This window comes from Mytilus galloprovincialis, chromosome 9, assembly GCF_965363235.1.
Source record: "Mytilus galloprovincialis chromosome 9, xbMytGall1.hap1.1, whole genome shotgun sequence".
Lineage (NCBI taxonomy): Eukaryota > Metazoa > Mollusca > Bivalvia > Mytilida > Mytilidae > Mytilus > Mytilus galloprovincialis.
The window spans coordinates 48,592,338-48,620,007 of record NC_134846.1 but is presented as its reverse complement, the minus strand read 5'-3'; the positions used below and the strand labels follow the sequence as shown (position 1 = coordinate 48,620,007).

Sequence of the window (27,670 nt, the reverse complement as noted above, 5' to 3'; positions counted from 1 at the left end):
ATATGTAACATATGAACATTGTTTGCATTACCGTCTTAAAGAAACAGGGAAAGGAAAGTTTTCGCATCAGATTCTTGCATAAAGAGCCCGATACTTTATGTAAATGTAATTCATTAAAATGTCACTTTATTCAAATAAGTTTTCACAAATCAGAAATGAGTCCATTCAACTTACTACATTGCAGACTTTTGTCATCTTCTGTCATTCTTTATACCTCAATGGGACATTTTAAGTGGACAGAAAACACTTATATAACCGCATCCACCTTTGAAAAATAGAGAAAAAAACCATACATAACATATGAAATCATATTTAAAAAGAAAGAGTTATATATTAGGAACTATGACAGGACGAAACTACAATTACGGATCAGCATGGTTAACTTTGTTTGATAGTGTTTGAATTTTTTCAGTTTATGATGCATGATATCCGACCATATCCGCTTTTTGAATTTACCTTGGAGCTCAATATTTTTTTGTTTGATTTTTTGACATTGATTTTCAGTTGATCAGTCATTTGGAAACACCTCAGTATAATTTCCTTGTATTCCAACACGCTCATATCAGGACATCCTGATCAGGTAAAATATAATTATTGACCAAGCAAGTCGGTATATGCCATTTATTCTGCACTGATTGGATAGACCTGCTTGACACGAGCAAAGTAGGAGTTCGGGTGAATGGGTCATCACGACCGTACAGATTAGACAATATGTACCGATTTGATTGGTCGATAACTGTTTCAACACTTGATGCTATCAACTTTCCTAAACCTGAAATATTCGAACGATATTTGATCTATGGATCCGGTGAAATTTTTCTTGCAGGGTAAAGAAATGGGAACATATTCATTAAACAAGTTAAAGGTTGGTAACTTTTTAAATAATGATTATGACCCTTTTGTTGATTCAATGCTAAACATATGGAAATTTTACAGAAAAACAAATCTTCAGCCTTTCCTATTGTTTTCATATGTGGCCCATCCGTGCTTGATAAATAATGAACTTTTGTCTGTTGTGCTAGCAATGATTTTCTTTTAAACAAGTTTATAAATTTAGATATGAGTTAAAACAAATAAACAATTCAAGTAAAACTTATAGGTGCGCTCGACTATTTTGACTAAGCACGAGTTTTTTTTTAAATTCAAAAGTTTGTTTAGGACTTTTTGTAAACAATAAATGCTAGCGTATAATTGAAAAAAAAGTGAATAATCTATGAATAAAAAAAATCTCATTTTTAAAGTCTGTGCAATTTTCTACAAAAATCTTGGTTTTAATTGCCACAAAATCCACTTTATCTACTAAATGCAATGAAACACGAAGTTTCCCCTTGGTATATATACAAAATCACCCATCTCTTTTATTCATCATCTTTGCTGTTTTAATACTATTGCAGTTTGGAAATTTTGCAATTCACGTGGCTACAGAAGGGGTCATGAATCTGAAGACTGTTTTGGATATTCAGGTTAACTTCTTAATTGTTACAGCATTTGGGCAATTGTGATAAATGGCAATTCTTTGTTAAATTTGTTAAAAATTTTGATATTAAATTTGTGACGATCAAATCAAAAGTTGTTTCCTTTAATTAATTTGATTAAAGAAGAATATACTACAACATAGGCTTTGAGCAAGCTTTAAAAACAATATTCATGACATAAACGATTAGAGCTTGCCATATTTTTTAGACATCAGCCTATCTTTGAACACTATATGCGTCACCGTAGATGTGCTTTAGTGATTTTTTGTCGTTTGTCGTTTGATTTCTGTTTTATTGCGTTTAACCCATATCTCATTCAGGTTTTGTTCCGTTTGATATACTTTTGAATCGACGTTCGACAAATTATAAAAGAAAGGTTTATTTAGTATAGATTAATTGCTTTTCTGTCCTCACTGATATGTTCAGCGGAAGATGGATATAATACATTTGTACTAAGTTTCAAATTGTACAGTGAACAAACCAACAAAAAAGTTCCGCTTTTCAATATGTAACCCTCTCCAATTTTACCTCAATAATTTGTCATCTTTATTCATTTTGAACACATGTCTCAACTTAGTTTTATTAATCTCCAACTACTAACACATTTTTCTGTTTCGGTTCATACTTGTATGACTTTGAAACATTTATTTATGATTCAAATTTTATATATAATATCACAAAGTTTTTAAAGTTTTTTTATGTGTTTGAGCTTTTGATTTTGTCATTTGATAAGGGACTTTCCTTTTTGAACTTTCTTCGGAGTTCAGTATTTTTGAAATATTACTTTTTACACCAGTCTTCGAAAATCTCATTAGTGACGCTCGAATCAAAAATATAAAAAAATAAAAACAAGATAGCAAGAGGAGTATAATATGTAATAAGAGATATGTATGCTTTTTACGGGGCTATGTAATGTATTTAATGTATATAATGTAGTCCAAATATAAAATGCAGAGCTGTTTTACAACTGGTTTTTGGTTTTTGGAGACCTCGGCAAAACGAAATAAACTCATTTCTGCCGTGTACTGCTTTTTGACGTTTCCCGTGTATATACGCCTTTCAAAAACATCCAAAATACCTTGCGTGATAGCTTTTACTCTTAAGAATGTAAAATACGTATAAAACTTTTATATATTGAGCATTACGAATGGTGTTCCATATCGCCATTTTTAATCTACGGGCGCCATATCTTTCCATAATATTTGACGTTAAATTTAGATTTTTTGTTTGGCCAAAATTGACGACTTTCTCTTATTTCGATTTTTCTTGATTTTTTTTTTGTACGTTATATTTCTCACGAATTCCGCAAAAAACATTTCTGTTGCAATTAGTTTGATAAATAACCATAGAATAACTGGACTATTAGGAATATATAATATGGTCGCTACTGGGATATCTATGCGTAACCTTCAATACCATTATAGTTCATATGGAGTTTTTGTGGATGCTTATTTCTCAATCTTTACATATTTTTGGGAGATGTTTGTATGTACGTTATTCTTTTATCATCATGGTTTTGTCTGTCCGATCTATGATATTGATGTGACTATCAATTTTGTCATGTGTGACAAAAAAATAAAGGAAAACAAAGACAAAAAACAAAATAAACACGAAAGAAAAAACATGAAAACCAACACATTAAGATTATAAAATATTTGACTTGGAGCACCACAGACAGCAAACTATAATTCACAACTTAACTTTTGTTATTATGTTTATTTGTTCCCATCTGGATTATGAAATAGTTTCCACTGGACGTAAAGCAATTACAAATCAATCAATCATTCAAAAGAAAATGCCAACTGTTACTCTCAAAGTACCTTAATTTTGTAAATCGATTTTCTTAAGACGTCGATCATTCATCTTCGTTGTACAAACTTTTACATATTTTGTGGACAGGTATATAGTGGCGAAATTTTGTGTGCAAGTTAAAGTGCCTGTTTGAAACCATACCTCATGCGTATGCTGCATGGAGGCGAAGTAATAAATCCATAAGATCAGAACATCTATATCTTGTGACTTTATTATTATCCTACCCTTGATGCCTTTAACACCGAACTCTTTGTCTACATGAATAGCATGTAAAATCATGCGGGTATCTACTTCATTGGGCGTACAAAATAATTTTTAAAACCTGAAAAATCCTTTTTAGCAGATTTTTGGAAGTGCTAGCTAGATAAATGACTTCCTCATGTATCATAGTAACTGTTGATCTACCATGATGCTGAACAATCGATTCGCCAAGAAATCTGATTAAGGCCTGCTAGTTCTCACTTACTCAAAGAAACTTTTTCCAGTCAGGAATTTAACGACCTTCTATATATGACCTGGAAAACAGACGAACAAGAACTTGATTCAGCTTTCAAATAACTGCAGTTGTGGCTGCTAGTGTAAGATTTATAGCAAACATGGTGGTACAATATTTTATAATCATCAGTACGAAGATTGTCTAGGATTGGAGCATCATGCAATATACTGAAATATACATGATCTTTCCGTGCTCCCAAAGCCTCTATAAAGCTTTTGTTTGTTCTAATTCCTCGCATGTTCTGAACTTCATAAGCCATTCAGTAAAAGAACCCTGACATAACACACTTATCCCGTTGTATTTTATTCCTACTTTGTTTAGGGCTTGATGGGAATAGTTTAACAGGACTGGGAATGTGTGCCACATTCCGGGTCTGAAACGTGACCGAAGGATTTGATTTGTATATTACAATTATAACAAAACTACCAATTCAAAAAAACAATTATAGTAATAAAAACCAACAACAAAAATATTTCCTAAAACAAAACAACGATCGTCAAACTAACTAGAGTATTCAAAACATACAAATCGACCATGCAACAAGCAAAAAAGAGAAATAAAGTCAGTGACAATTGTCCTAGTTAATGACCTGATAGTGTAAGTTACAAAACGATTAACGGCATGGGAAAAGGCGTGTTTGAATCATTGCAGAATTATCACTAAATTTGTGTTTCAAATTGCTATTTTCTTCTCACCGATTAACATTACACGACAGATATTTAGCACACAAATGAACCATGTCTTATTAATGTAATCAGAGTAAAAAATCCCGTGAAAGTAACACGCAATAAATTTTCTTTCATTCAAAATGTGGTAAATTTTAGCTAAAAAAATAGTCTTACTAAAATTATGAAATACTTATACATAAATTATATAATTTTTTTCAGCTTTCGTTATATGATAAATTTAATTTTTAAGCTAAGTATCATTTGAACAAATAACACAGAAAGCAATAATTTTATTTTTCGTGTTGTCGATAACCTGTATGAGGAGGTTTTTTTTAAAAAACGTGACCACGGTAACTTACGACGACATTCATGATTGGAAAATATAATGATTTTCCAATAGTTTGCATATAAATATAGCCGTGTGTTATCCGTTAACTTAAACTCGTTAACTAGACGTCTTTTTCGATACTGGGCACCCTAATAATATATAACCTGCACAAAGCAGGATCTCAAATTATTTGCTGTGCCTATGCACCGATTAAGGTATCTAAATTTCATAATCACAGATTTTAATAAGATATTATAAAATTACAATTGTAAGACCACACTAAGACCTGCATGGTCCTACACTGAAATCTTCACGGAAATCATGTGAGTATTTCGATTATTCTTGAATAAATAACAACTCTTTTGTCGAGGAAAAAAGCGCTAGTCATAACATTTTAAAATAGTCCCTATTGACATCACGAATACCCAATTACAATGGCGCTATTTCCTAGCACATAGCGTTATCGACCAACCAAATTATCGCATTTCTTATTACATATTCATCTCAAACTCTGTTTACATGTAATATCATATCGATTTAAGAAGAAAATAGAAATCTGGCCAAACCTCTCGGAGAATGGGTAATATTTATGACAAAAATGTCTACGCGCATTTGACGAAATCTAGATAGAAACGTTATTTGTTTGCTGTTTGTTTGCAATTGATATATCTGTATTTGCATTTAATATCCAGAGAGAAGCTTAAAATATGAATTTATAACATACAAATAACTTTTGTTGGTCGGCTAATTTAATAGCACACAAATAAATAAATTTAGAAAGACGACCTTATATTAAAAGTTGTTTTCTTGTTAAAGGATATTATGATATTTCAGATATGTAAACAAATCTTTCAATCAGTGTTATAAAGAATGTGTGGTAATGATGAATGTATGTTCCTAATGTATTTCTTCAAATTCTGTTAATACATTTGCACATTCTGATTTATTTTCTTCAAAATATGCAACCAGAAATTCGACCAAAGAACATGTTAAGTTTAATGACATACAGTAGAAATTTAAACTTCTTATTAAGAAAAAAAGGCAATAGTAGTATACCGGTGTTCAAAACTCATAAATCGATTGAGAAAAAACAAATCTGGGTTACAAACTAAAACCGAGGGACGAACATCAACTATAAGAGGAAACGAACCAACGAACAACAGGAACACTGAAGTGCAACAAAAACAAATGCCAACATTCTTAGAACCGAAATATCTGATAACAACTGCCAGATTTCTGACTTTGTACTTGAAATTTTAATGGTGGGTTGAACCTGGTTTAATAGCTAGCCAAACCTCCCGCCTTATGACAATGTTAAAACAAAATATCGCTAAAATGACAACATACGTGCAGAAACGCACAAGAGTCAGAGTTAGTACATGTATAAAAAAAAGAAGATGTGGTATGATTGCCAATGAGACAACTATCCACAAAAGACCAAAACGACACAGACATTAACAACTATACGTCACCGTACGGCCTTCAACAATGAGCAAAGCCCATACCGCATAGTCGGCTATAATAGGCCCCGATAAGACAATGTAAAACAATTCAAACGAGAAAACTAACGGCCTTATTTATGTAAAAAAAATGAACGAAAAACAAATATGTAACACATAAACAAAAGACAACCACTGAATTACAGGCTCCTGACTTGGGACAGGCACATACATAAATAATGTGGCGGGGTAGTTGGTTCTTTGTTATTATTATGACTTAATTGACAGTTGTTCTATATTTTGTACACAGATGATTAAGGACTCATTCCACTTTTTTAATTCAAAGTTCTATATTTTCAGTAATGGCTATGCTTGTCATCGGTGACGGAGAAGGTGGCACCACATAGCAAGAAGCACGTCCTAGATTTTACAGCATCTTTAATCACGTAAGATCTATTATTTAGGGGATTATTTGCAGGGTATTCAATTGACATTCCTCAGTCTAAAATTTTGTTAATCATTATAGTTTACCTTAAATGTGTATCTTCTTTTGATCATAGTGGTGTACGGCCATTTTGTGTTATTTCATTGCTTCCATAGTTCACCCTTTTTATTTTGAAAACTGTGGTTCCAAATGATTAAGATATTTCTATAAGATGTAAGAATGAAGTTCTAAATACTTTTATTATACAATGTTAAAGTGGAGTACATAGTTGGGTAAGCAATCCTTTCTTGTGTTTCTTATCCACAAATGGTTGAGTTATGGCATGTCTGAGCTATAAAAGAAAACACATGAAATGCGATTAAGATAAATAACTTTCAAAAAAGATTTCAACTTAATATGAAATATTTTTTTTCATAAACACGAGTTGAAACTATTGGAATCATAGCATACATGTGCAACCAATAGACTATGTATATCAAATCTTTAGAAACATTTTTTTCCAATTAGTTAGTGCTTCTGTAATTAACTATTTAACGTGATATTTATATTTTTTTTCGAATTGTATTCGAAATATAATATAATTTAGTATAATATACATGGTAAAGTTGAACTAGTTGAAGGAAAAGGAGGTACTAGTAGTGGCTATTTTAATAAGACATTTTTTAATTCAATTTTTCAAACAATGTTTTCTAATTTTGGCTTTCGAAAATTATCATTCAGAACAATGTTATCGTCGAGCGAAGGGAATCTACCGTTGCCATTTTTTACAGGACGCCTTACAATCTATGATTTTTTTTCATTTTACAATTTTTCATTTCATCATTCGACTATTTTCACCTACAGTTACCAATCATGTTTGGCTTCACAAAAATTAGAAGGTCAATTATAGAATATTTTATACCCCCTCAATAAACATTGGTTTATCTGCATTTGCCAAGTTGACGCGATATAATAATATGAAATTTTCAAAACAACTATTGACCTTGTATGCGTTTGTTGATCCGGTCTGTTATAGCTTGATATCGTAAAAAGAGGAATACACTATCTGACAAAAACAGCACGCACATCTTTTCATATTTTTTTAAGGATACCAAAGAAATAAAGGCTTCAAATAAAGGCAGCAGTTGTATACCGTTGTTCAAAAGTCATAAATCGATTGAGACAAAACAAGTCCGGGTTACAAACTAAAACCGAAGGAAAACACGAAACAACAGGACAGTGAAGTGTAACAAAAACCAAACGACAATGTAATATACATAGAAACGAACTAAGGGTGGTACCTATTAAACATTAAAACCCACTGCAATTGTCTGCACCTATCCTAAGTCAGGAACCTGATTTTCAGTGGTTGCTGTTTGTTGGTGTGGTTCATAAATGTTTCTGGTTTCTGTTTTTTATATAGTTATACAAGTATAATTGTGTTCCATTCGTTTGATGTGTTTGAGCCATTAATTTTGCAATTTTGTTAAGAGACTTCCCGTTAAAAAATTTCCCTGGAGTTTGGTATTTTAGTTATTTCACTTTATTATATTGTGTATGATAACTTTAAACCTTGCTCTAGATTTTGGGTCTTACCAAACTTTTCCCTTTACTGCTTCTCCTGTGGTTATTATATTTTGGTCAGCCCTTTTGTTTTTGCTTTATATAGTGCAAAGTTGTTTTTCCTTTTATTGACTAGTAACTTACTTTTGATAACTTCAGAGCATTGATCTTTGTTGCAACTTAAAGTATCACAACAGGCAGAGCATAGAACAAGATCTCCGTGATCGGCTCTTCTACCTGCAGCTGTATTATGGGTAGCTTTATATTCTTTCAAAAGTAAATCACATTCCTGAAAAATTATAAATAAAATATAAATTAAATAATGAAATCATTATGTATATGCATGCCAGCACTACAATGAATATATATAATTTGAGACAAGTAATTTTTATCGAATATTTCATAAAAATAGCGGTACTAATGGCTAAAGTACGTTTTGTCTGCTTTCAATTGGTTGCTGGTGGCATTCGAATATTGAATTTCGAATTCAGTATCTTACTTTTAAAATCAGAAACAATATTTTGGATTTCTTATCTCAAACATATATATTCTAGGTATGATATTTGAAAAACAGAAAAACATACATATATGATTTTTTGCCTGACATGTTTTTACTGAAATAAGACAATAATAAGAGACGACACTTTCGTAAACTTTAAATCTTCTTATTTTGTGAGGAGTTTACCTTTTTTCTTGAGTAATTTGCTAGATAACTGTTAATGATACGGTGTGATACATTTCTCAACGTTTTAAAAATCAAATTCCAGCTTGTTCATTGTTGTTGTCAAACTTAATAAACAAACACTTACGGTTTTTTTCTCACATCCAAGTTCATACTTTAAGACACCACCAGAAAAGATAGTATTGACCTTGCAAACCTACAAAAATACATTTATCAGGAAATTAATTTCAAAAATATAAACATAAAATTGAAAATAATGTGCATATGATAAAACTATTTTTACCACTATTTTTCCAACTATTTTTATAATCCTTTCGAAATATAACTGTATACTGTACGGCCTTTTTTGTATTAATTCTATGTCTTAATTGTAGTTTATGTTTAAAAATTTGAAATATTGAACTGACTAAATTTTTATTTTAAATTTGTTATTTTGTAATTCTTAAGGGGAATTAAGAGGAATCAATAGAACTCCTTTGAAAAAAATAAGTAGGAATGATTCAAACGTTTCTTTGAACAAATTAAAGCACATTTTGTTTATGTACGTATTTGATGAAATACATAAATATAGCCTACCTCAGTTGGTTGGCACTGTTGGTCAACAGAGCAATCTTTTGGATCACTGACTTTGTCACACACTCCACAGGTTGATCCTGCTGGTTGGGGATCTATAAATATTGCATAACAATGCATGATGTTTAAAATATAAATGTTGTTGTTTTAGAGTGTACCGTTGAAAAATTTTAATCGACCATTATTGAAAGGTCATAAACTACGAACTAAAATTAAGATTTTTTTCTTTCAAAAATTATTTTCATACATGTAAAACGATAGGGAGGTCCAGCTAGTTTCAAATCGAGGATTAGTTGCTATCTTTAGCGTACATTCGTCTCTAATGATTAGTTGCCTCGTCGACAATCAATGCACATTTCGATTTCATAAAACTTTTTCACAAGTCTGTGTTCCTAATCTAGTCTAACTAAATTCAACTACTAGTATACATGATATGTACAAATAATTATTTTTTTGTTTGCTGGTATTTTTAAAAATATATTTACTCTGGTTGCAAAGGTAACCGTTGCATGGGATTAGTGTTGTGTTGTTTACTGGATCATCACAGCACTGAGCACAAGCTACTGAATCTCTCTTTCCAACTGCACTGGCAATCAAAGCGCACACCTATTACAAATAAGAAAAAATCAATCAAATTGCAAAAAAGTTCAATTAGACATTTGTTTTGCAATGGCCAAATGACAATTGTCTCCTCATAGATTAAATTGCAGTGTTTGCTTTATATATATTTTCCAGATTGATATATGTTCAGGAGTTACCAACTTGGAATAAAAATATGACAACTGATTGCGTTTGATACAGGAAATATAAGGCAAGTATTTCATTTACAATGCAAGATATACCAGAGCTTAGTGTATTTCTTTATCATTTCAATAATAGATGCATAATCCTATTTGAAAGCAGTGAGCCACCTATATTACGAGTGAAGCGTTTGAAGTCTTTATTCTACGATAGCCGTCATAAAGATTATAATTATTGTCATAGATTTCGAGTGCTGAACTGTTTGACTATCAATAGGATAGCACCTACCTGTTTAGATCTGCATCCAGCTGAAAATACAGATGTAAGATCAGGAAGAATAGTCTTGTCAAGGAAACATTGCTGAAAAATTGCATTTAGTATTACTTCGTGCTGTTACTTATAAGACGTAATTAAATTATGTATATAGAATGTAGCGAGCCTGGTCTTCAATATTTTAATAACTCAAATAATTATGTTTCACTCATTATTGAAGGATGTATGAAAATAGCAGCAGTATAGTCATTCTCGTGTTCAAAATTATTTCAATCGTAAAATAAAACAAAAAAAAACTTGTCATAGATTAGATAACTGATTTTTGATCGGTACAGAAATGCGTATATTGTGTTAAGTGATAAAACTAAGAGGATTTAAAAAATCGTATGCAAACTAATATGTCATATTGCGTAAGTAAAAAAATATGAATGCACCGCTATAAATTGTTCATTGTCTTTGGCTTTACATGTACAAAAAATATAAAAGTATATCTAAGCAGACTAGTGATATTGTGGAATAAAACAAAAAGGAATGCAAATAATCATTAAAACATTATACTATAATTGAACCATAAAAAACATTCAATAAAACCGAAGAATCATACACATTTCAATATAAAGTTTAATTGTATTGTATGATTTTAATTCTTTTTCAACAGTGTTTCTCTAAATGCTTTTTTTCTAAAAATCTTGATGTTAATGTTAAGATGGTACAAATGAAGTATATGTTTTTGTATTGTCTGAAATTACCAAGACCAATCAATTACCTCGTCCACGTCTTTACATGCAGCTTTTTGTGTTAGACAGTCGGTGATATTAACAGCTCTATCGCAAAACAAACAGGATAATCCTGAATAATAAACATATAATGATCGTTATTTTAGGTACCAGGCTTATAATGTAATACACGTTTCGTCTACATAAGCCTCATCAGTGATGCTCAGATAATACGACTTTTATAATATGATACTTCTTATGTTTAGCTGCATATGTGTATTGTTTGTTTTGTCGTTTCTGAAGTAATTAGACAAAGCTTCAAGTGTCCAAGTTATGTAATACGTCTTTATCATAACAGTAGCCATCACAGTGGCTAGAACAAAACATTATATTAATATATATATATATATATATATCACATTATTTTTTTCTTTCAGAAATATGAATCTGTAAGATGCACTACAGTTAGAATAACATTAAAGGTAACTCACCATTAACACTTGTAAGATAGAATAAACCAATAATGGCTACTAACCCTGTAATGTAGAATGTTGGATGTTATGTTTATGCGTAAGAATGTCATTATGAATAGCGTTAAAGCACATTTATGCGCATCAGCTACATTTTTGATTCCAAGGTTAGTTTTTGGTGAGATATTGAAAACTAGTAACTTTAGCTATGTAATATAAATAAATACCTCAATGAGATACATTTAGAGATAAATTTGGTCGAAATTTTAGACATTCACTGAAAATTACGGTTGCTTGGAATTTTCTATACTTTAGGACAATGTGTATGTTTGAAAAAGCATCTATGATATCATCTCTTTGTCAATGTGCAATTTTTGAAAATACTTCTTTGCAAATTATTATTTTTTCACATTTTCATAATTTTAGACAGAGAATGACATTTTTGGCTGTGTATTATCTCATTTAAAACAAAATCATCTGTGATCTATTCAAAAAAATTGGCCTAAATAAGTTTCATACACAATAATTCCAAATGTATTTTTTTTCAAAAAAGGGGTCGGATCCATGGACTCGTTTTCAAGTAAAATCAATCTAAATGATAAATATCTTCGAAAATTTATCTTTTCCCGATATGTCCCAGTTTGACATCGTAAGAATAACATTGTACGTTTGTAACGTCATCACACCCTCACCCCCTTTTTTGTAATTGTATCATATGTCCTTTAAAACTAACATACATATAATAATTGAAATCATTGTATGAATTGATAGTTACAAAAGTAAATTATGATTCAATAAGTTTTCAATAAATTCTGCGATAATTTATTGGATTAAATCTAAAAGCAACAACAATGATCCAAAATTCAGTTATTTCGTAGTTACTTTCTTTTAGACAATAAATGAAAACTGAAAAAACGAAAAGAACAAGTATCGAAATACGATAACTTATCTCAAAAACCAAATGATATTTTTTGCAATAATGATAATATTAATCATAATGGATTTCTGCAGTGATAACAAATTCTACTCTGTTTTAGTTTAATGTCACATTCAACAATCTTAAATGATTGTTTAACCTTTAAACTTTTAGATACAAAAAAAAAATGTTTTGATTCTTTTATCAGATGATTCGGTTGATACAGTAATCATGATAATGCAAAGACTGTTGTATGAACGAAATGATGAATTGATGAGGGTAATACATTGATCTTCTCCCGCACGGGGTTATAGGCGGAACTCATTGAGAACTTATTTAATTTTTAAACAAGTTAATCAAATAAAACCTATTGTAAATTGTTGTTGGCTTTAAGTGATTGTTTTGAATTTGCTTTATTTAGTTGTCATATGGCAACTTTTAGACTGAAAAAATGGAGGTTTGAAAATTTGCGACAAAGAGAGACGTGTATTGTCGACTGTTTCTGTGTTGGTTATGACGAAAATCGAGTTATTTTACGTTTTCCTGTTTAAAAAAATATTGAACAACAGGGTGTCAGAAAATGGCATTTTTTGGCGAATGGAGATATTTTCAGATTTAGTGTCAAAACAAGCAATTGTAATCTGAAAAAGAATCCGAAAAGTTTGATTTGTCATAACTGATATCATACTTCTATATATTTCAAAATGCATGCCTATCCTTTGGTGTACAATATATACATGTTGTTTTAGGTTCTAGCGTCTATCAGAAATCAGTACAGATTAGATTGACTCAAGTATAAGGAAATATATCCTTGGTTTGGTATATTAGTATATAAACGGTGAAAAAAGTAAGTTTTAAATTGATAACATCAAAGAATAAGTCATATATGATTACCTTTAGGTGGTACTATTTTAACATATAATAATCAATTAATAAAATAAATACTTGTATGCATCAAGTAAAATAACAAAAAAATTAAACTCAGGGGAAATTTAAAACGAAAAGTCCCTAATCAAATTGCAAAGCCAAATGCTAAAATACAATAAACAAAGTGAAAGCAACTGTTATATTCCTGACTTAGTAAAGACATTTATGAAGAAATTGGATAAATTTCTTCTAAAGTAGCAATAGATCTAAGATTTATGACAGTCGCTTAAGATTCCATCATATTAACAACGACGATTTATGACATTTGTTTTACTGGCAATGAAATACTTAATTGTTAATGTTTTACCCTTTATCTGATATAAAACGTTCAGCTTAGTCATTATGTTATGTTGTTTATAACATTGCAATGGATAGTATTTTTTTTATTTCAGATATATGATATGTATTGTTATTTTATTCATTTGTATATTATTGTTTAATTTCAATTTGATTTATTTTTTTCTATTTACATATAGGCTACAATCCATTACAGTGAAAAGAACACCCTGGTCATAGTTGTTGGATTTGTTTCGATAGTAATTTCCGGACAATTAGTGATCAATCCTAAGATTAAGAGTATCCTAAAATGTCAACCGATATATTTAAAAACATATCTTCACGCAGTGTTGCTGGACACATCCTTTCTGTAATTCTGGGAATTGGAGTATATGCTCTATTCTTTCTTTCATAAAAAGCGCACCTTATAAAACGTATCCCAGAGATGATATAGTCAAAACAAAAACAAATGTGAACTCTTGAAAGGGATTATAAAAATAGCACTTTATGAATCGTGTGAGCTTGAACACAGAGCTTAGATCCAAGAACGCCTGTGACACTTAAACATTTGTTTCGTGATAACCGAAAGTATCAACGGGATATTTAAGATCAGTACATTAATAATAAATCATGTCAGAACCCTAACACTGACTATTCAGCTTCTGATACCACTAAGAAGTAACAGTATACCTAGTCATTTGAGATATTCAATTCAACATCTACAGCATTCAAAAATTAATCTTCTAATTACGTTTACTTTCATCATTAGCACGAGCATCATCATAAATTACATATGGCATTTTATTTTATTGAAAATGGTGATGACGTGTAAAACTTACCAGTAACTAATGCGTGTCGTCCGGCCATGTTTACTGTAAAAAAAAGAAGTTCTGCATAACTCATTTTTGAATTTGTATCAAATATATTGTCATTCTTGCATTTCAAGTTGCTCTCAGATTCAATACACAATAATAAGTGTAGTCATATATACACTTTAGTAAAAAGAAATAAAAGGTTAAACACTTCTTGTTTTAAAACACTTAAATTGTTAGTATGCAACTAATTGAAATACAGGGAAACAAATAAATAAATTGGATATTGTAAAACAGAGAAAGAAAATGAGACAAAAATCCGACCAAAGAGCAGATAATCGCCGAAGGCCACCAATGGGTCTTCAATGCAGCACTTGGCCCCACTGAAAATGTTCTTTATTCTTACATGAAATAAAAAATTTACTCATGCTAATCAAGTTAAAAAAAAGTTTTAAAAAAAGATGAAATTAATTTGTGGACACTTTATTGTAAATTTCTAAGCTGATCCTAGTTTCGATGGTGATTTTTATTCATTTTTAGTCGATACCATTGATAAAGGTGTTTCGGATAGTCATACATATAAATTAATCGTTAAAACACTTTGAATTTACTAAACCTAACACTGGTTTACCCTAGGAAAAAGAATACCTGAGCTACATTTAACAAAACATTTCGAAATGCTATAGTCTCACTTGGCCTTTTTTATTTTGGATAGAAGAGTCTTTTGTTTTAATCCTGGTACAGATTTAGATCGAGTTTATTTTATTTATCTAAACAAACGTATGGTAATATAAAGAACATTAAGAGGAAGAACATTTCAGCTAGAAATGAAAAGAACGAATAACGATACATTTCATCTTTTACCAAATCCAGTTATTAACAAATTAGCAAACCCTTGAATCGTTACATATAACAGAAAACAAATGCGTAAAGTTATATGTATTACTAACCTTAAGGTTGAATGGTGAATTGTGAACTTCTTATCAGACTTTGTCTTATATTAGCCTTATCTTACTCCAGTTGCGTCATGTATCCGTCCAAATTTGTTATAAAAGGAGGAAACTTGACACAGAAACACGTTCCAATATACGTTTATCAAAAGTTACATGTAGATGTTTCTGTGTTTCAGTTTAAATTTCAACACGAATATGGTTTACATTTATATTGTGTAGTTTTGTTCACCAGTCCAAACAATCGCCCAAATGGATATCTCCTACAAAAATTGTCCTTTAAAAATCACTCTCAGGGTGGCAAACTGCACAATATGACAAAAAGTCGAGTCATATATGTAGGACTCAAATCTATGGTGGGTTCAAAATATATGGCAGATTCCTAATCTATGGCAAATGTGACGTCATGCCATCATAAATCTATGGCAGATTTTTTAAAAGCCTAATCTTTGGCAGATTTTTAACAATCCTAATCAGTGGCAAGTTTTGTAATTTCCTAATCTTTGCGGATTTTTGTTGTTTCGTAATATATGGAAAGGTTTGTGCAAATAGGAAAAAAAAACAATGCAGAACATATATGACCAATGACTTATCTTTAACAAGTGGAAATATACGACAACAGGAGCATGTCTACAAACATTTGTGAATAAACATTTCATAATGATCAACAAAAACATTTCGTTTTCATATAATGAATTCATATAACTTAATACAAACTTAAATATTGAAATGATGCGCCCGTAAAAATAAACATTTTAATCTATGCATAGTACATTAACCCATTCATTAAACCAACAAGTGGGTATCTTAGCAAACCTGGAGGTGGACGTTTCGTCCCCGAGGGTATTACCAGCCCAGTAGTCAACATTTCGATGTTGACATGAATATCAATAATGTGGTCATTTTATAAATTTCCTGTTTACAAAACTTTAAATTTTTCGAAAAACTTAGGATTTTCTTATCCCAGGCATAGGTTACCTTAGCCGTATTTGCACAACTTTTTGGAAATTTGGATCATCAATGCTCTTCCACTTTGTACTTGTTTGGCTTTATAAATATTTTGATATGAGCGTCACTGATGAGTCTTATGTAGACGAAACGCAGGTCTGGCGTACTAAATTATAATCCTGGTACCTTTGATAACTATTTAAAATCAAAAAAAGATAGCGTAAACTGAGCAGTTTGAACTTTCACATAATGTTACTTCATTGTTAATGCTTTTTTTATTTATTGTAATTTAAATGAAATTGGTATCTGGTTATTTGATATTTCAATTTTTAAACTTTCCAATCGTAAATATTTTCCTTTAAACCACTCGCAAATTGGTGTCGAGAGAAACACATTAGAATTCATCTGGAATGGTGTTCAAATCTATGGGTTCCGCAATCGTAAGCGACGGAGACGATGTAGTGGGGCGTTTTTCAATTGTGACGTTCTGAAAAAAGATCTGCCATAGATTTGGAGAAACAAAAATCTACCATAGTTTTGATTTGTTGTAAGTTTGTAACGTCACTTTTGGCATAGATTAGGAATCTGCCATAGATTTGTAACCCTCCATAGATTTGAGTCCTACATATATAATATTGTTTTAAGCATAGAGTCTAAAAGCAGTGGGAGACAATTTCCAAAGAGATTTATGTATTAAGATTCCAAGTATTCCTTTACAAATTATAAATGCAACTGGTGCTATAGTCATTTAGAAAGATGTTCTGACAAAATACATAAACTTTACTCAGTACACATCGGCATGTGCAACGAAAAGACAAAAAGAAAAAAAGTAAGAGAGGTTATTACTTGGAAACATTTGTAAAACTCTCGTTATCTTCTGTTTTGTTTTAACTGAATGCATCAAAAACACTCAGAGAATACAGCTTTTCCCTTTAAACATAAAAGTAAGAAATATAACACAAGAAATCACATGTAAAAGGCTAGTTAATTATTACAAATAATGATAGAACGAGGTTATTCATTTGTACAGACACCCCATTTGATATTCGCGTTTTATTTCGGTAGCTTTATATTTCTATATCCAAACGGATCAGCTTCGTATCCGCTGACATGCATTTTCCAACGGTACTTTCAATTACCAGATAAACATTTACTTGTATTCTGTTGCTCTGATTTAAGAATATCCTGATAGCAAAAACGGTAACACGAGTATGGTATTTAAGGGTAGAACGTATAGCATTGCCTCTACCCGGATATCTACGCATACCCTTCAGGACCACTGAAATTTGTGGGGGTTTTTTTAGGTGCTAATTTCGCAATGTTTGTTAATTTTTCTTTTGACTATCATGATCTTGTCTATCCTACCTACTTATGATGAGGTAAATGTGTCTTCTTGATTGTGTCTTGTGTGACAAATGAAGCAAATCTTCGGTAATTTTTTTCAGAAAAACGTCATATAAAGTTACCAAAAGGTTATAAGATTTTTAAAATTAGAATAAGTTGCGACATAAAGTTTGATACGAACAATAAAACTAGTTTATAGTGGCAAAAATATTATACCGGTGTTCAACAGTCATAAATCAATTGAGAGAAAACAAATCTGAGTTACAAACTAAAACCGAGGGAACCACACCAACTATAAGGAGAAAATTACCAAACAACAGAACACTGAAGTGTGTAATATATCTACAAAAAGAAATGAATACGTACTTCCCAGCTGAATCAATCTTTTGATCTTGATATGAATGAATAAATTGAAGTGAGCACTGCTACTGCTTTTCTATGTACTATTGCTTATCGATGATTGTTAAATGCGTCAGCAATATGAAAAATAAACAATCAAACTATGTAAGGCTGAGGTTGAAGTGCATAAGGTTATTAAGTACATACATCAATTGACCTGTGAAATATGTTAGTAAACAGTAAGGGTTGATTGGTGTATGGAAGTATACTCTCCTTTGACTTCTCCCGACAATCAGTAAGACGCTTTTGAAGTAAGGCGTTCGTTTCTCTGTGCGGTATGTATAAATATGCAGCCATTCTAGGTCAGATTGAGAACTTCAAATCCAATATTTTGTGTAGGTAATGCGCTCACGTTAAGACTTCCTCTCTGATGCGTCCGTAAGTGGCCCATTGTAAGACACAACCTGCAAATATTTTACATATGCTACTGTTTTCCACACATACAAAAACAAAACAAAAGCAACACAAAGCAACAAAACAAAAACAAAAGCAACACAAAGCAACGACAAAAAAGCGAAAAGTTAACACAGAAAGACAAAAAAAGATAATCAAAACATTCATATTGTAAAATATAACACTTCGAGCACTGCAGACAGGAACTAAAGCTCAATTACAAAAGAGTACTAAATATTTTGAATTCAGAAAAAATGTCTTTCTATTAAAAATGACAATCGTACAATACCGTAAGAGTTCTAAACGATAAAGTGAAAAAAATAAGAACTACTTTTCCAAAAGAGGGGCGAAAGATACCAGAGGGACAGTCAAACTCATATATGGAAAAAAGTAAAAACACAAAAATACTGAACTCCGAGGAAAATTCAAAAAGGAAAATCAAAAATCAAAAGGCAAAATCAAAAGTCCAAACACATCAAACGAATGGATAACAACTGTCATATTCCTGACTTGGTACAGGCATTTTCTAATGTAGAAAATGGTGGATTGAACCTGGTTTTATAGCTAGCTAAACCTCTCACTTGTATGACAGTCGCATCGAATTCCATTACATTGTCAACGATGCAATGAACTGACAACGCCATGGCTAAAATTGAAAAAGAAAAACAGACAAACAATAGTACATATGACACAACACAGAAAACTGAATAAACAACACGAACCCCACTAACACTAAAAACTGGTCCAACTTGACCTTAGATGAGTTTGACTATCATTTATCAATTGCCATGAAGTACCGTTTGATAACCAGTTTTTATATAGCCCTGACTCTCAATTTGTTCACATATATATTTGGCTGTTCCAAAGAAGAACCATCGAGAAAAGTACTTTTAAAGCAAGAGATTAATTAGAGTTTTTGTTTCCGTCAAATATTACTTGACAAAAATATAGCGGTTATTCTAAATCGATTTTTAATTTATGAGCTTCGCTTATTACTTTTTACATTTTTGCAATAATTAACTTAATATAACAGACCATCTATGTCGTTTGTTGTATGTTTATATGTTATATTATAAATCAAATGACTACTCCTTTCCTCCATTTTTAACTGGCTGTAGAGGACAGAAAAAGTTTATAAAATGCTGTTTGATATTGAACTTGCTTAATTCACAGTTGTTATAATGTGCCATACGTACTATCAGTATAATAGTTTAAGAGTCAGGAATGCATTAAGACGTCAAATGTTTAGTGTGGTTCGTGTTTCTTAGTCTTTATTTTTCTATTTTGTGTTCTGTGTAGTTTTGATTGTCTCTTTGTATTTATCATTTTTTAGGTAATTGCGTTGTCAGTTTATTTTCGATTAAAGAGTTTGAATGTGCCTTTGATATATTTCGCCACTCTTTTAAAAGGTGTGTAGTTGAAAGGGATAACAAAAACTATAGATAAGTTATAACCAAATCCATCTAAAGTCAATCTGGATTGATGGAGTTGAAATCTTAGGATCATAAAATTTCACAATTTATAATCTAAAAATTTAAAACATATAAGAATCATGTCAATACAGCAGAAGAGACCACTAAACTCATTATTCACGGAAAAACGGAAATTTGTATATCAACAGCATATAGTTTTTAAGAAAAATCTTTGGAGTAATATAGGAAATTTGATTATTTAAAGACAAACTTGAGATTGTTTTCGCCGATTTTATGTGCTTTCTATACAAATGGGCACATTTTTGAAAAAAATTCAAACAGTAATATTCAAGGGTGGGGGGGGGGGGAAGAGATAAAGTCTTATTTATTTCGATTTTTAGATACAGTTCGACTAGCCAAATGTTTGTACAAAATTTTACTGTTACTTGACCTTAATATGAACCCTAAATGATTTGTAAAACGGCATGCCTTTACGTATACATAAATTTCTTGTAAGCAATTATAGAAAAAAGTAAAATCACAAAAATACTGAGCTCAGCGGAAAGTCCATAATCACATGGCACAGTCAAATGACAAAACACATCAAAAACGAATGGACAAGAACTGTCATATTCCTGACTTGGTCATGTTGGTACAGGCATTTTCAAATGTAGAAAATGGTGGATTGAACCTGGTTTTATAGCGCTACACCTCTCACTTGTACAACAGTCGCATCAAATTTTACAATAATGATAATGATGCGTGAACAAAACAAACAGACACAATAGGTAAAAATGTCCCAAATAAAGGTAAGAAGTCTTAATTCGAAACAACACTCTGTTGTTATCATTTTTGTTATGAATTTCAAACTATCTAACGGAAATTAATCTTAGATACGTGATATAATCTGTTAAATAGTTTATCATATACCAAGCTTCAGAATCAGTAGTTTTTATCAGTGTACAGAAAAAAATCAATTACTTTGAAGCACCGTACAAATATGTCAATTATTTAAAGATAAAAAAGTATCTGGATTGAAATGTATGTTTCAAAAAGTAAAGGAACTTCATGTACAACAACATGAATATTTGGATGTTTATATAATTCTACGATAACAAAATAACCTGATTTTCGAACCGTCGTAGACATGTATCTGGTTTCATAATACAAAGGTCGGTGTTGATAAGACAGACACATACATGACATTCGGGAACTAGCACGATCTTACCTAATATATCTCAGTGCGTAACCTTATTAAAACTAATGCATTGTAAAGTATTTAAAGTTTTATAATAAGTGATCACGAAAATACACTCAACAAACTTTGTGGCAAGATAAACAAGCTATTGGCTTATGTAAATATTACGTCATGTCTTGTTCTTGAAGAAAGCACAAATAATTACACTGTAACAACTTGTTACATCATTTCATAACTTTCGAAAGAGGAATAACTCAACACCTACAACTTATTATATTTCCAATAAAAAGCCTGGTTAAAACCTACCGTGAAACAGAGTATCTGCTAATGCATTTGTTCATTTTAACTGTCCGCATGTAATACCAGTATCCTTTATAAATTCTGTACTGAATTACTTTTTTTTATTTTTATATACTTGATGGTTGAATACTTTTTTGTTTTAGTTTGCCTAGTGAAGAGCAACAGCAAAAAACAATGATTAATTTATATGATCCTGATTTTTCATAAAAACAAGAAAATGTCAAGCTGCTCAAAGTTTGTGAAAGAAATATGTATTGCTGTCGTGATCATAAGCATTCGAAAAAAGTTAAATAACAAAAAACCAATACGAAAATTCAAATGGATGTCCAAAATCAAATGCCGAAATCAAACGCTCAAACACATCAAAATAATGGATATCAGCTTTGTTATTCCTAATGTAGAAACGTTGATTAATCATGTTGTCGATTTGTATTTGGCCCTCAACAATAAGAAAAGATAAGCCCACAAAGAAGCAACCCAAAGCAGTAAGTGTATGATCCTAGTGACCATGTATATCAAAACATCTTTATTATATGAACAAGTACCTGTCATTTAATAAATTCGTATTCCAGATAGGCTGTGTCCTTGTCAACGAAAAATTTGCTATTGGGCGATAGCGTAATGCTACTATCTCTAGTGCACTTCGTGCATCAAATAAACATGGTTGACATAGCAAAACGAATTATGTTATCTGAAATCAATAGAAATTATGCTATCATGAAATCGTATTTCTAAACCATTTTCGTTTTTATTTGAAATAATACAATAGCAGTAATAGAAAACCTTTACTGAGGATTTTAAAATACATAGATAATTCTGAAAACTGAACAACGGTTATTTTCAAGATTTATTTTACGCCTATGTCATCCTCTGGTCCTAGTTAAATTTTCATCTAGAATATTGGAACCGATTTTTCTATTCAGCATGTTGTTAAGGTTGAGCTCGTATAATTCTGGAGGACTACCATTAAACGGTACACATTTATGCAGAAATAAAACAATGGTTGCAGAAGCTAGACAGTTTTCTCATTCTAAAATCCAAAAAAAATCCAATACGAATATACCAATCAAAACAACAACAAAAAATGATCAAGGAAAAGGATTATCTCAACAGAAGGCGTTAAATTGTCCAAGATAGTTTAGGTAATATAAGTATATTCTTTTAACAATGTTGGTTTCATTAAATTCAAGATTCACACCGTTTGAGTGAAACTAATACAGAAAAATAATCATATATATTTTGAGAACTTCATCTTCTTATATATTTTGATGAAAAACCTTGACATTGCTGTCATATGCAGATGGAATTTACAGATTTTCAGGAGGTCCTAATTAACGAAATAGAGTCCAATAAATACAGAATTCGGATAAAGTAAGTGAAAATATGGTTCAAATGCAAATGCGAAACGTCTGTTAAAAAAACGAGTACAGCGACCTTCGGCTGGAAAAATTGACAATCTCAATCAAATAAAATTGGAGTCGAACGCACTTGCAAAGTGCAGAATTCGAACTCATAACCTCATTGATCATGTTGATAAAGTAGATGGACCTTTTATACCACTCGGTCAACGATGTTCCAAACATTGCAATTGAACACACGTGAGTGGTTTAATCAATTATGTTCCTTTACTCAACAAGTAATGAAATTCAGACGTTGATGTTTGAAGGTAAAAGGTCCGCATCAGATTTTGTAATCTTTCTTAATTTTCATTGTTTGTCGACAAACTTGTATTTCAATTTAGATTGGAAAAGAATGTGCGCACTAAAAAACAACTTTATACTTGATGAAATTATGTCAATAGATATAATTAAGCTTATCTTATGTTTTTTTTATGTTTTCTTGGCTGCGCACGATGCTTCCATGAAGAAAATGACGATAAAAAAACTGCATGAATTCTGTATTTTTCATCTTTTTTGTGAAAATTGTATACGAACATAGAAAAGTTATTCACTGTTGAATAATATCATTAGTGTTTGTAATGATGTGGTGATAACGTCATTAAAAAGTCGTCATTGCACCATAATGCACCATTTTATCATAGTATTTGGCGAAAAGACATTTCAGTAACAATCTTATCATATATAAATATCATATATTGGCAAAATTATTCCAAAACAAAAAATTTAACATTGATATTGTCTGTTACGTCGTTACCCACACGCCATTAAGAAGAAAGATCTAAGACTGTTTGGCTTAGAATCAGATTTTTTTCTTGGAAAGGTGATACGAGTTCATGCAGAGTGTAACCTTGTGTGATAGCACGTACAAAAACAGGTTCAGCGTATCGGTGAAGAACAAAGTGGCATTCATACATTTTTAAACAGTGGTTTCATTTATAAACAAAACAACAAATATCATGTTCACAGAGACGCAATATGCAGAGAAATAATAAGATTAAATAATAACGAAAGTTTGGTATATCTAGAATCCAAAATCCGCACCCTTAAGGACGAATCAATCGATTGAAATTATAATGACTGTAAGAATATCAGTAGAACACACATATGGTTGTCGCTTTGACACATTCCCCATTTCCCTTCTCAATTTTATATATATGAGAAAAAAACTGACCTTCGGAATAAATAAATAAGTATCATTTTTTTTTTTTTTTTTTTTATCGAGAAAAAAAAAACACTGTTTTTTACAATTTGACGTTTGCATGTGGACCTTAAAAAGTATTTGATTTTGAATTTAATTAACACGTGACATGTAGCATAAGTTTTTCAGGCCTCATAAATAGGTTAGGTATACAAATCCAGATTATATCCTTATTTAGGGTTATATAAGGATTTTTGAAAACTTGTACTACAGGCTATACATACTATGCATACAATTTGTCTTGGTTTTATTTTTGTAGCTTCCAAAAATAAAATATATAAAAATAAATGTTTGTTTAATATTTATGACGAATTAATACAGATGAAATATTAAAGGTTAAAACACATTTCTTTAAAAGTAATCGTTTGACCCTAAAAACAACTATACAAAACGAACTGCAAAATTAATCAATTTTCGTTTATTCAAACGGAATATATATCTAGAAATAACAATTTTAAATTACACAAGTGTTTGTTTTATACTTTTGTGCTTTCCGAACGACGTCTAAATCATTGTAAACGACCAGATATTTTTTTTATTTTTGTTTGTTTGAGAGTTTGCCATGAAAGTATTAAAAAAACAGCTTTAGACGCACATGACTTATGGAATGTTGTTTATTTACGAACATAAACAAGTAAAGTTTAGTTGACGAGAAAGCACCATGGTCTGGATTAATCATAAGAACATTAGATCTAGATGTTGTATTCACCAAGGAACATGTTTAAGTCTTTTTGTTGAAGTCAGCTGCGTGGCAATCGTTTCTGAAAGCACAGATGTAGGTACACTGAATGTCACTGTAGACCAGGACACTACCAAGACTTACATCATGGTCGCCGTAACTGTGACCTGGAAATCCGCAAAATTAATGTAGGGAAAGGTATTTGTTTGAAAAACAAAAAAGCTAATAATTTATTGCTGGTTTTTTTTCTATATAAATATATGTTTGTGAATAAAACCTCCTGAACATACTTTGGGTATTAGTTGAGTGCTTTTTTTAGCAAACAGTAAAACGAAATATATGTATTTGTTAAAATTATAGCAATGTATAACAACAATAATGCTTATACGTTATATATGACGGTGTCTATGAGATATTACAAGTTACCTACGTTCAAATTCATAGATATGGATATTCACTACCCTGAAGTATACAGGTACACCCTGCGGCGAAGCCGAATAATTTTCAGGGTACTGAAGGGTGTTTAGATATTCATCTATACGGCTTTGAACGCAAAAAACGAATTTATCCTCGACATGAGTACAAATCTGTCGATTGTTAGAGAAATTAAACCACAATGTGTAAAGTGAAAGCAACGTTTTTTTCTTTATCTAATTTTTGTTATATAAATTTAGGAATTTTGCATATTTCTAACGGGAAGTAGGGTATTATCGTTGGTAGATCACTGCAGGTAATCAAATATATGACGTTTAAAATCTAGATTCAGACAGACTTTAATGGACAAATTCTGGTGGTCACCGTCATAGACGGTGTTACGTCAACGTGGGTCATTTGCAGTATTCTCATTCATTGATAATGTTGCAACCAAGTGATGTATTTACTAAAATGGTCAGCATAAATGGATAAAATCGCTAGTGCTACAAATATTTAAATACAGACATCATAGATAATCTACAGCCCAGAATTCGTTATTTCACAATGCACAATCATGGAAAAAAAGAAAAAGCGAGTGCAGTTCCCCTGTATGTTGCGAAGCTACAGCCTTGTATATGAGTTAGTAACACTCGGTGCTATGGGTTTTGTAACGAAGTGAGCTAACCATCAAACTCCTATAAATAAACTAAGCCGGGGATAACGATCGATAAATGTGTAACATTGGCAGTGTTTTATATATATATATATATTTGTATATAACAGTTTTTCATACCATAAGTGCTATAAGCATATCACTTTTTTTTTTATCTATATCAAATCAGAAATGGTATCATTATAGCATAATAGTTTGAGATTTATGAAGTAATAACATACTGTAGTCTCAACATTTTAAGATTGAGATTGTTTTAAACGTTTGAAGAGGAAACAATCCTTATTTTATGGGAAAATAATTCATGCTTTCCATCAGAACTTTTTGTAACAAATTTCAAATATTGTACTTTGTTTCAAATCGTGTATGAAGTTTGTGAAAGGGATAAAAATAGAAAATATGATGCTGTACATTTTCAAACAATTCTTAAAATGTGCATCTAAGTAAAAAAAAACTATCTCGACCAAAAACTGCATCATGAAGCGGGACAGACGGACGGACGGACGGACGAACGGACGCACATACCAGAAAACACAATGCCCCTCTACTATCTTAGGTGGGGCATTAAAACTTTACTTGAATTTAAATATCCGACGAATTTGCCATGTATTTCAACTTCACATAGTAATAAAATATCCCGATTGATGAGCTGTATGCGAACATATTGCCCAACTGTCTCGTCAAGGCATGTGGCATTCAGATTTGTTATTGGATCTTGTTGATAATGACATAATGTGATGACGTTATCTTCAAACCAAGATGTTTTGTTCCTGCATGGTCTGATAACATCAATGTTGAAATTTGACAGTCTGTCATTAAAATGGACAACAAGTAAAAACAGAGATTTGAATTAGAAGCAAGTTAAAAAAATCCAAAATATTGAAACCACTCAAGCATGTCAAGAATCAATTTAAAATGATCAACTATTTGCAAGGACAAACTTCATTGTATAAGAGCATACAACTTAAAAATAACACTAAATATAATCTTGTTTAAATGAAATCGAAATTAAAATTATAACTTTCATTTTTTCTCATTCAGACCAGAGTTAAAATCAACTTGTAAACAATAAATAAACCCAATTTCAAAACCATAATCTCAACATTCCCTATATACTTTTAAATACATATTATTTTTAAAGTATACTTACATCTTTTAGTATAGTATGCCATACATTTATTTTAGTGTGTGGTAGAGGTCGGTCATTTACAAACGTATCAACCGTATCGTATACGTTGACGTATCCGAATCTGCAGATATATCAAAAAATATTATGTGATCCCGATCTTATTAATAAGACCATGCTTCATTTAAAAAAAAACTAATTGGAATCTCTTCGAAAAAATCAAACATACACTTTCAATATTTGTGATAGTGGTGTTTTGTAAAAAAAATAAGGGGTTCCATCAACTACTTTTACATGCCCTTAAAAAGGAGCCAATGTAGGGCAGGTACACGAATTTCGTACACAATCCTTTAATAATCTAGTTAAAAAATATTTCAAGATCTTATATGAATAAACACAGAAAAAAAATTAAATGTACTACTTATATACATGTAAGGAACTTTGGATATTGTTCATTTGCAATTTTATCATAAAAGGTAACAGAAAGTACTGAGTATCACTCTATTTGTCAATTAACAATTTGGTTCTACGTGAGCACAAGTTCAAACACAAACAAACGATGTTTTCCGTATTCACTCCTATTATGCCTGTAAACTGTTCCAATTATCCGGAATATCTTTAAAAGTAGGGTTACATATTCCACAAAAA

At 31.0% G+C, this 27,670-nt stretch overlaps 1 protein-coding gene and 1 long non-coding RNA gene across 3 annotated transcripts; one reads left to right on the top strand and one right to left on the bottom strand.

Annotated features, from left to right (window-relative positions):
• Positions 1-736: 736 nt before the first annotated feature.
• On the top strand, positions 737-14,424 carry LOC143045183 (uncharacterized). 2 transcript variants are annotated; one of them, XR_012968901.1, is made up of 6 exons: positions 737-865; positions 6,579-6,664; positions 10,196-10,271; positions 11,628-11,672; positions 13,326-13,423; positions 13,980-14,424. It is a non-coding gene; the product is annotated as an uncharacterized LOC143045183 (long non-coding RNA). The 2 variants fall into 2 exon arrangements; XR_012968902.1 differs by lacking the exon at positions 13,326-13,423.
• Positions 6,884-18,268, bottom strand: LOC143045182 (uncharacterized). The gene is made up of 10 exons (XM_076217524.1): positions 18,200-18,268; positions 14,619-14,651; positions 11,682-11,726; positions 11,241-11,323; positions 10,490-10,561; positions 9,946-10,066; positions 9,464-9,555; positions 9,015-9,083; positions 8,350-8,494; positions 6,884-6,994 (listed from the first exon to the last, which is right to left on the bottom strand). The coding sequence occupies exons 2-10, from the start codon at positions 14,644-14,646 to the stop codon at positions 6,960-6,962; spliced, it is 690 nt and encodes a 229-aa protein (XP_076073639.1). The 5' UTR covers positions 14,647-14,651; positions 18,200-18,268; the 3' UTR covers positions 6,884-6,959.
• Between the last annotated feature and the right edge of the window lie 9,402 nt (positions 18,269-27,670).